At 45.4% G+C, this 10913-nt stretch overlaps 2 protein-coding genes across 3 annotated transcripts; one reads left to right on the plus strand and one right to left on the minus strand.

Annotated features, from left to right (window-relative positions):
* Positions 1-449: 449 nt before the first annotated feature.
* LOC125529021 (retinoblastoma-related protein 2-like) lies at positions 450-6753 on the plus strand (the record flags this gene model as incomplete). The annotated part of the gene is given in 10 exon segments (XM_048693431.1): positions 450-728; positions 812-910; positions 990-1117; positions 1212-1308; positions 1421-1467; positions 1644-1827; positions 5151-5217; positions 5330-5509; positions 5614-5804; positions 5886-6753. Coding segments are annotated over 10 exon segments (1921 nt in total), but the record flags the coding sequence as incomplete, so codon positions are not given.
* Positions 6754-7744: 991 nt separating this feature from the next.
* On the minus strand, positions 7745-10913 carry LOC125529022 (cyclin-dependent kinase inhibitor 4-like). Of its 2 annotated transcripts, none has more exons than XM_048693433.1 (3): positions 10809-10913; positions 8445-8645; positions 7745-8250 (listed from the first exon to the last, which is right to left on the minus strand). In XM_048693433.1, exons 1-3 carry the CDS (start codon positions 10814-10816, stop codon positions 8184-8186), a joined length of 276 nt encoding a protein of 91 aa, XP_048549390.1. In that variant the 5' UTR covers positions 10817-10913; the 3' UTR covers positions 7745-8183. The 2 variants fall into 2 exon arrangements, with proteins under 2 accessions (XP_048549390.1, XP_048549389.1); XM_048693432.1 differs by having other exon boundaries at positions 8445-8648.

Raw genomic sequence — 10913 nt, forward strand, 5'->3', positions numbered from 1 at the left:
ATACTTTGTTTAGAAGTTTGGTAAGTAACTTAAAGTGAAATTGATTCAGAAGGTAAGTAAATTAAGGTAATTGATTATCACATGTATAGAAGGTTGGATGAAGGGTAGTAGAAACAAAGGTGAAATGAAAACCTTACATTCTTTTTTTTTGAACATAGTATAGACGCAAGCGCTCATATAAACGCGCATACACTCACCCCTATAAACGCACACACGCACACCCTACCCCTATATAAATGCGAGCACCAGGATTTGAACCCTAATGGGTTGGGGATACCACTGTCCACCTAACCGTCTCAACCAAAGGTTGATTCGCAACCTTACATTTTTTTTAAATAGTAGAGATACGTTGGGAGCACGGGTGTCCAAAATGAAAACAATAGCGCACACTTTTGCAGTCCAGCCCCTTTCGAATCACACAATTCGCAAATATCTAGCAAGCCCCACAGTTCATAAGCGGGGCAAGACGGACAACCGAAGTTTCTCCATAGACCCCTTTGAACAAGTTATTTCTTAAAATCCCGATCCCCAAATCCCCAAACCCTAGCTCGCCGGAGCTGCGCAATCCGGTGAATTATCAAGCGGTTCAATACGAGGCGTCGGCCTCTTAGCCTACGCCGTTTGATGCCTCTGAAGCCTCGTGATTGACCGCACAATTCGTATAATCCATGGAGCGGCAACCTCCGCCGCCTCCCGCCGTGGAGACGCACTTCGCCGATCTCTGCAAGGTCAGATATTTCTTCGCCGCTGCTGAAATCCTCTGACGTCCGGGGTGGGAATTCTCTTACTAATTACTGAAGGTTTGATGCAGGAATTGGAAGTGGACGAGGGCGTCGCTAGCGAGGCCGCGGCGTTGCTGGAGGAGGGGAAGGGCGTGTTTCTCACGTCCCCTTCGTTTGGGAGCAAATCGGTAAGGAATGCTCTCTTTTGTGCTGAAATTCTCAATTCTTACGCGATTTCTTGCTAAGTTCTGGATTGGATCCTTGCAGCCCGAGGATGTGGAGAGGCTATGTTTTGCTTTCGTGCTTTACTGCGTGGCTAAGCTGAAGGGAAAGGGGATGAAGCAGGAGAGCTCCAGGTTTAGGCTGTGGAAGATCTTGGAGGGATGCAAACTCAAGTGCGTGATGTCTGTTATGATGGTTGTGATTCTGGTTTAGTAAATATTAGCGTTTGGTTGAATTGGTTGCGGTTTCCTTTTGTTTTCTTTGCAGGTACAATGATTTCTTCAAGGAATCACAGCAGCTTCTTTCGAAGATTGACCATGTTTTACGCGGCCGGTATGGGACGGATTGGGAAGATCAGCTAGAGGTGGGTTGATGGTCAGTCCTGTTTCGTTTTCAACAGACTGAGATGAGATCTTCATGAGGTGCAGGTGCTAACTTGCTTATTTCTGTACTGGTGTTGTAACTTGTGGTTCCAGCTGAAACAACTGCAGAGTTTGGTAAATCTGTTGGCAGATGCAAGCAGGTGAAAACCTCCACGTACCATAAGATCACCTTCAGTTTGATAATAGTATAACCAGTGGATTTTCTTCTCCTTCAGAAGGATGGGGTGTTCATAATTTCGTTAAAAATAATATATAATTGATTTTCTTATTTGTTCTGCATGGTAATTCTAATTTTAACATATGCTCAATATGACAGGTTCTATTGTAAAGCATTTAATGAGCTATTCTTAAGTGCTAGTACTGGCCAGGAGCCTGGATCGACTAAAAGTAATCCTGAATATTTTTGTTTTGGGTGGCTAATTTTCTTAGCCCTCCGTTCAAAATCACCAGAATTGTTTAAGGACTTGGTATCCTGCATCCATGGATTAGTTGCCATATTGGTCAGTCCCCCCCCCCCCCCTTTTGTTTTGATTTTGTTATATACTATTCAGCCTTTAGTAATACGAGCTGGTACAGTTCAAAATAATAATTTAATATAAGGCCAGGGGCCGGCTGTCACCCCCCAGGTGGCGTGCCGTCTCTTGATCCGGATACGGTGGCAAGTGAGCGAGGATCGGGTCGTCGCATCCTTAGTGGCGCGCTACATCGACGCCCGGATGTAGTGGAAAATGAGCAAGGGTCTTCGCATTTGACTCGACGAGTGCGAAGGGTAAGGAAGCTAGCCGAGCCTAGGAGGATTCGCTTAGGTAGCTGGAACGTAGGGTCTCTGACAGGGAAGCTTCGGGAGCTAGTTGATGTAGCGGTGAGGAGACGTGTTGATATCCTTTGCGTCCAAGAAACCAAATGGTGAGGACAGAAGGCAAAGGAGGTGGAGGATACCGGCTTCAAGTTGTGGTATACGGGGACGGCTGCAAATAGAAATGGCGTAGGCATCTTGATCAACAAGAGCCTCAAGTATGGAGTGGTAGACGTCAAGAGACGTGGGGACCGGATTATCCTGGTCAAGCTGGTAGTTGAGGACTTGGTTCTCAATGTTATCAACGCGTATGCCCCGCAATAGGCCACAATGAGAACACCAAGAGGGAGTTCTGGGAAGGCCTGGAAGACATGGTTAGGAGTGTACCGATTGGTGAGAAGCTCTTCATAGGAGGAGACCTCAATGGCCACGTGGGTACATCTAACACAGGTTTTGAAGAGGCGCATGGGGGCTTTGGCTATGGCATCAGGAGTCAAGAAGGAGAAGAGGTCTTAAGCTTTGCTCTAGCCTACGACTTGATTGTAGCTAGCACCCTCTTTAGAAAGAGAGAATCACATTTGGTGACTTTTAGTAGTGGCCAACACTCTAGCCAGATTGATTTCATCCTCTCGAGAAGAGAAGATAGGCGTGTGTGCCTAGACTGTAAGATGATACCTGGAGAGAGTGTTGTACCCCAACATAAGCTGGTGGTTGCTGACTTCCGCTTTCGGATTCGTGTCCAGTGGGATAAGCGTGCCAAAGTCGCTAGAACGAAGTGGTGGAAGCTCAAGGGGGAGGTAGCTCAGGTGTTCAAGGAGAGGGTCATTAAGGAGGGCCCATTGGGAGGAAGGGGGGATGCGGACAATGTGTGGATGAAGATGGCGACTTGCATTAGTAAGGTGGCCTCAGAGGAGTTTGGAGTGTCCAGGGGAAGGAGAAGCGAACATAAGGATACCTGGTGGTGGTATGATGATGTCCAGAAGGCGATTAAAGAGAAGAAAGATTGCTTCAGACACCTATACCTGGATAGGAGTGTAGACAACATAGAGAAGTACAAGATGGCGAAGAAGGCTGCAAAGCGAGCTGTTAGTGAAGCAAGGGGTCGGGCATACGAGGACCTCTACCAACGGTTAGGCACGAAGGAAGGCGAAAGGGACATCTATAAGATGGCCAAGATCCGAGAGAGGAAGACGAGGGATATTGGCCAAGTCAAATGCATCAAGGACGGAGCAGGCCAACTCTTGGTGAAGGACGAGGAGATTAAGCATAGGTGGCGGGAGTACTTCGACAAGCTGTTCAATGGGGAGAATGAAAGTTCTACCATTGAACTGGACGACTCCTTTGATGAGACCAACATGCGTTTTGTGTGGCGAATCCGGGAGTCTGAGGTCAAGGAGGCTTTAAAAAGGATGAAAGGAGGCAAGGCGATGGGCCCTGATTGTATCCCCATTGAGGTGTGGAAAGGTCTTGGGGACATAGCGATAGTATGGCTAACCAAGCTTTTCAACCTCATTTTTCGGGCAAACAAGATGCCAGAAGAATGGAGACGGAGTATATTAGTACCAATCTTCAAGAACAAGGGGGATGTTCAGAGTTTGTACTAATTACCGTGGAATTAAGCTGGTGGGCCATACAATGAAGCTATGGGAGAGTCATTGAGCACCGTTTAAGAAGAATGACAAACGTGACCAAAAATCAGTTTGGTTTCATGCCTGGGAGGTCGACCATGGAAGCCATTTTCTTGGCACGACAACTTATGGAGAGATATAGGGAGCAAAAGAAGGACTTGCATATGGTTTTCATTGACTTGGAGAAGGCCTATGATAAGATACCGCAGAATGGCATGTGGTGGGCCTTGGAGAAACACAAAGTCCCAACAAAGTACATTACCCTCATCAAGGACATGTATGATAATGTTTTGACAAGTGTTCGAACAAGTGATGTCGACACTGACGACTTCCTGATTAAAGATAGGACTGCATCAGGGGTCAGCTTTGAGCCCTTATCTTTTTGCATTGGTGATGGATGAGGTCACAAGGGATATACACGAAGATATCCCATGGTGTATGCTCTTTGTGGATGATGTGGTGCTAGTTGACGATAGTCGGACAGGGGTAAACAGGAAGTTAGAGTTATGGAGACAAACCTTGGAATCGAAAGGGTTTAGGCTTAGTAGAACTAAAACCGAGTACATGATGTGTGGTTTCAGTACTACTAGGTGCGAGGAGGAGGTTAGCCTTGATGGCCAGGTGGTACCTCAGGACACCTTTTGATATTTGGGTTCAATGCTGCAGGAGGATGGGGGTATTGATGAAGATGTGAACCATCGAATCAAAGCCGGATGGATGAAGTGGCGCCAAGCTTTTGGCATTCTCTGTGACAAGAGAGTGCCACAAAAGCTAAAAGGCAAGTTCTACAGGATGACGGTTCGACCCGCAATGTTGTATGGCGCTGAGTGTTGGCTGACTAAAAGGCGACATGTTCAACAGTTAGGTGTGGCAGAGATGCGTGTGTTGAGATGGATGTGTGGGCACACAAGGAAGGATCGAGTCCGGAATGATGATATACGAGATAGAGTTGGGGTAGCACCAATTGCAGAGAAGCTTTGCCCACATCGTCTGAGATGGTTTGGGCATATTCAGCGCAGGCCTCTAGAAGCTCCAGGGCATAGCGGACGGCTAAAGCATGCGGAGAATGTCAAGAGAGGGCGGGGTAGACCGAATTTGACATGGGAGGAGGCCGTTAATAGAGACCTGAAGGATTGGAGTATCACCAAAGAGCTAGCTATGGACAGGGGTGCGTGGAAGCTTGCTATCCATGTGCCAGAGCCATGAGTTGGTTGCCAGATTTTATGGGTTTCACCTCTAGCCTACCCCAACTTGTTTGGGACTAAAGGCTTTGTTGTTGTTGTTGTTGTTGAGCTGGTATTTATGTTCAAGTGAGCAGTTTCCCAAATAGCCACCACTTTCTCTTATCTTTCTATCCTTTCTTGGGCTTAATTTGTCAAAATTGTTTAATCTGTGGCAGGCCATACTTTTAATTCATGTACCTGCTAAATTTAGGAGCTTCACAATCGAAGGTTCTTCTCACTTAAGTAAATATTCCCACCTTTATATCAGTTATTTCTTTAAGGCACACTCCTTAATTTAGTTGTCATTATGCAAGACATAGTTACAATTTTGTTTTGCTGTTCTAATCCAATTCAGTAAAACAAACGGTGAGGGGTGTTGATCTCCTTGCTTCGTTATGTCATAACTATCATACCTCTGAAGACCGCTTGAGAGAAATGATGGGGAAGTTCCACAAGGCTATAGAGGAGTTTTTCAGCATGAAAGCAGTAAGGGCTTCAGAGTGCAAAACAGAAACTTTGGACAAAATAGATACAGGCATGGCCCGTATAATCATTCTCTCGCATGCACACAGATCTATTGAGTTTTGGTTATTTTGCTATGTTTAATTAGCTTAAGTATTGTGTTTGTTATGGTGGCAGATGGTCTAATTTATTTCAGAGATCTCCTTGATAAGGAGTGTTTTCATTCAAATTTTGAGAAGTTGGAGAAGCTAAGTAGTACCACTAGCTGGGAAGGGGAGCTTGATTTGAAAAGGTTTTTGATCAATAATGACAATATAATCAGTGCGGGGAACTCTTCTAGAGATTTCACTAATCTAAGCTGCCCAAAGGTATCCTCAGTAATTCATAATTATGTCAGTAGTCTAGACTGAATTCCTTCCGCACATGATTTTGACCCTCTCATTTTGCAGCGTGTCTTTGAAACATTAGCGTCGCCTACAAAGACAATAAAGAACATGTTGACTGTCCCTAGTTCCCCTTCATCACCTGCCAATGGTGGTTCAGTTAAGGTAGTGCAGATGACACCAGTGACCTCTGCCATGACAACTGCTAAGTGGCTTCGTGAGGTGATATCTTTGTTGCCAGAGAAGCCTTCGTCTAAGCTTGAGAAATTTCTTTCGTCTTGTGATACAGATTTGACAAGTGATGTAACAAAAAGGGTCAGCATAATTTTGGAAGCAATTTTTCCAACTAAGCCTTCTGGCCATTGGAGTGGTTCCATGGGCCTGAATTGTACAAATGCCTTCGATATTCCATGGGCCCAAGCAAGAAAAATGGAGGCCTCCAAGTTGTACTATAGGGTGTTGGAGGCAATTTGCAGAGCAGAATCACTCAATACTAATGTAAATAATCTGACTCCATTGTTGTCAAATGAGCGTTTTCACCGATGCTTGATTGCATGTTCAGCCGAACTGGTTTTGGCAACACATAAGACAGTTATCATGATGTTCCCTGCTGTCTTGGAGAGTACTGGTCTAACTGCATTTGATTTGAGCAAGATAATTGAGAACTTCGTGAGACATGAAGAAAGCCTTCCAAGAGAATTGAAAAGACATTTAAATTCATTAGAAGAACAGCTTTTGGAAAGCATGGCGTGGGAGAAAGGTTCATCACTGTATAATTCATTGGTTGTTGCCAGGCCATCACTTGCTTCGGAAATAAATCGCCTTGGTCTTTTGGCTGAATCAATGCCATCTCTTGATGACATAGTAGCAAGGCAGAATTTCCATGCTGAAGACTTGCCAGCTACACCATCTAAAAAACGGGCTGCCTATTCAGGTACATTGCTACTCGGCCTTGACTTCATCTGAAGTTTTCTGAGACCAACTCTTCAGAAACTTCAAACCGAGTAGTCCTGGTATTGAGGTTGCTACTTGCAGATTGTTCATCTTCTTATCAATTTCGTCTATTTTGGTATTTTGAGATGTCCATCTGCCAATTTGATTGCACAGTGCTCATGCTCCTTACGTCAGTCTTATCCCTCAAGTAGAGTCCTGGTTGATTAAGCAACTTTGTTAGGAAAGAGTCCAGTCAGTTTAGGGAAAACACACATGAGCTCCTCGGTGCTCACCCCCCAGGGATCCGGTGACTTCACGAAGCAAAGTCTCATCGTGACTTTACCTAGGTGAGTGCCATCGGATCAAGATCCAGCGGGCAAGATTGATTCAAATTTTGTACTCAAAACTAAAACTGCCCAGAAAAAATTCAGGTAAGTCATACATGTTCCATTCCATATTCTGTGAAATTTTTGTTTCATTTGGATAAACGGTCTATGATTAAATAGGGTTTTATATTTCAAGCTCAAAACACAATTAGCTGCTAAACCATTTATCCAAATGGAACGAAAATTTCCCAGAATATTCAATGGAACATATATGACTTAGCTGAATTTTTTCAATTTTTTCTAAACAGTTTGAATTTTGAGCATAAAATTTAGACCAATCTTGTCCATTAGATCTTGATCCGATGGCCCTCACCTAGGTAAAGTCACGATGAGACTTTGCTCAGTGAAGTCACCGAATCCCTGTCCCTAAAACACATTGTATCACACATCACAATGCACAAAAAGTTGGCAAGCATTGGAGAACTCCAAGTAGAATCCAGGCTCGATGTATTGCAGCAGCAGTACCAGTAGCTGAAAGTTGAGAGCATGAGCAATGGAGCATAGCAAATACTACAAAGCATAGAAGCAATAATGACACACAGGCAGTGGCGTCCTTGACTGAGCAAGATGCCACTGCATATCAAGGGCACATGAATAGGCCACAGGTTTCAAGCATTGTCACCAGACTTTTCACATACCATGAACCAGAGGGTATAGACAGAAGTTACAGCACTTCAGGTGCAATGCAGTACAACACTGGAATGCAGATGGCACTGCAGCCCAGCCCACATTACAAGAAGTTAAGCTGTGATACAATATCTAGCTAGCTCTACTACATTAGTCTGGCAACTGGCAACAGATGATAAGATCAGGCCCTAGAGGTGGTCATTACAGAATGAGTTGCTAACGGTCACATTGGAGTTTGAGGGATTAGGGTGTAACTCAGCATTACTTCTGTATGTTACACAACCATTGAGGCTACTACAGGCTAACCCTAATTCTTTTTACAACGGAAACAAAGCTAACACGACGGTGCGCGCCTCTACCACGACGCTAAGGTGGAGGGAGCAGAGAGATACATGGTGCTCTCCTTCCTGGAGAATTATCAGTCTAGCTTCACCCACTCGTATCGGCCTGGGAGTGGACAGTCGTTCACAGGATCAAAGTTGTACCTGAAGATTATTAAGCCATGAAACCATGTTGTTAGTGTTATAATCACACTTTTTATCAAGAGCAAAGGCATGAACATATCACGTGTCAAAACCACATTGCACGCTGAGTTGGCATTCTTCACTGCAAAGATATTGAAAGATTTTTTTTTAATTAGACAAGGTTAACTGACTGAGAGAACCAAACAATGTCGTACTTGTCGATGAAGGCTTGCTGTTGCGGTTGCTCCGCAGCAGAGAAGAACTCATTCATCTCTGCTGAACTTGGAATAATATGGCGCGCTGGAGCTTGCACCCTGCGATGGGAATTCGAGTGGCTCGGTCTTGTTGTGGATCCAGGAGTGCTTATCATTCCCGAGTCCCTAATCAAGCTGCAGGGCGTCGTCTCCCTGGTACCCCTGCTAACCACAAAACATACATACACACTCAATTTTTAGAAACAACCATAGCGAGGACGCGTAGCAAAAGGGAAAAAATCACCTGTAACTTAACAGGGTATGCAAAAAGAAGAAAACATATCGATATCATCCGTGGTCATAAAAAAATAAGGAATCCCCCCCCTTATGAGTATCCGGGGTTGTTTGGTTCTAACTAGGCCTAGCAATGCCACAATTTGCTACACATTTCTTACCGAACTTGCCTAAGGTTAGTTCAAACAAATTGGGGCCACAAGTTGCCTAACCAAACAGCCCTTCAATCTATCTCATATGCCATATAAAGGCTAGAACACAACCAAAACACAAGGCCCATGGGAAACAAAAAAATGGTTGGGGCTAGGTAACCCCCAAACTCTCAGTGTCACATGAGTAGGCCAGGTTCTCCCCCACCCAGCCAATAACTCCAGCCCCAGCATCCGAAGCTGCTGCCAAAGTTAGGCCGGCCACCAACAGTGGCCCAACAACACACACTGACTTGCACCTGGCTATTATGCTTGGGAGGGCCATGGATGATTTTTAGACACGCGCTGTTCAGATCACGCACATCCACCCTCCAAGTACTGTTTAGGACGTGCATGGGGAGCCCAGGAATGCAGACCCACCACTGTTCAGGACCATGATCCACTGATGCAGTAGTACCATCAGGCCATGGCTAGAGATGCAAACAGCTCCCAGTTGGTGCATGCCATCCCCACCACCACCAAGACACCTTCAAGCTGTGGCATACCTGATGGTGCACCAAAGATGGCAACGAAAATGGCACAGCCTACTGCCTGTCAAGTATTGTTTATCTCCCCCCTCTCTCTCTCTTACCTGCACCCATTGTCCCTTACAAACAAGTGCCCCCACAACGTGGTACTTTGGCTGATGGTGCAATGCAAGTAGCAAGAAAAATGGCGCTATCATAGCATAAACATGCAGGCTAAATGCGGATTTTGACCAGCTTAGGCAGGCGAAGATGCGTACCTACTGCTTACAAGATAATACAATCAAAACATTTGTTAGCTCCTGACAAATACTAAAATGTTTCTGGCCAAAAACTGCAGAAGCTATAGTCTAGCTTAGCCTAAAGCGTTCTTGCTTTCCCTAGCTTGTGCACCAAAAACTGCACACGAATCTCTGGTACAGGGGGATGGGACGACCCCTCCTTCATAGCCCAGGAAGAGGTTTTACCGCGACATGACATTTTTCCCACCTTCCAGAACCCAAAGAAGTGACAGGCTAGTAGTAGTAGAGAACCCATCAAGAAATGAGGTCTGAGAAGGGTGGGTGCTTTTGTGGGGATATATGAGAGAAATTTCTTGCAAAAGGCGAGGGCTTTTGGTTGCTAAAAGACTAAAGATTGGGAGGTCCCTACCACCTCCATTACAACAAGCAAAGAAAAACAGGGGAGAGGCCAGGGGGAAATGGTGGAAAGAACGGGAGGGAAAGGAGGATGATTTTTCCATCCCACTAACGAAAAGGGGGCCAAGGCTACTGGATGAAACCCCACTAAGAGGAGGCCAAATACAGCACTAGTATTGTAATTGAGCTTTGGGGTGCAACAACTTCACTTGAACAAAATCGAAACATAGAAAGAAATTGGGGGTTTCTTGATATAAATTGGCCACCAGGCAAGCATTTCGCTGCTGCTTGGCACTAATTTCTTCAAAATAGGTTACTGAGAAGTGGTTCTTGGAATAAATTTTTGGAATAGCTAAACCCATTACTAGCACCGGAGAGGGCCAGGAAATTAACAGAGCAAAAAAGATTCAACACTCACACTAAAGAAAAGAAAGAAGGAGAAGCACACCGAAATTTAAGCAACAACAGAGAACTATTGCATCGGTCAACTCGCGAAAGAAGAGTTGGGACAGAAAAAATCCCCAATAAACAGCAAAGCTTAATAAGAAAGATATTGGGGAAAATAGCATCGACACCAAATTCGAGCCCCGCACGCAGCACGGATAGAACAAGCCAAATTGACAAGGAAAAATGGAACGAGCCGAAGCGCGAAACAGAAGAAGCAATCCAAAGCTTCTCGGTACGACACAAAACCCTAAACCCTGGCACGGTTATAATCCCCCCGCCGAGAAATAAAACCCCATGAACCGAAGAAAATCGCGGGCGCAGGAGAAGGCTCACCTCCCCATGGCCTCCGGCTCGAGCACGTTCTCCCCGAAGGACACCTCGTCGGCCTCGGCCTCGGCCTCGACACGCTACGCCGCGGGCGCCCCCCCCCGCGCCCGC

Source organism: Triticum urartu, unplaced genomic scaffold, assembly GCF_003073215.2.
Source record: "Triticum urartu cultivar G1812 unplaced genomic scaffold, Tu2.1 TuUngrouped_contig_5288, whole genome shotgun sequence".
NCBI classification, from domain to species: Eukaryota; Viridiplantae; Streptophyta; class Magnoliopsida; order Poales; family Poaceae; genus Triticum; species Triticum urartu.

Excerpts from the sequence above, each read along its gene's own strand:
- LOC125529022 (XM_048693432.1), bottom strand. Across the intron at positions 8,251-8,444 it reads CAGCAAGCCTTCATCGACAA|GTACAACTTTGATCCTGTGA; the intron begins GTACGACATTGT and ends AATAATCTTCAG.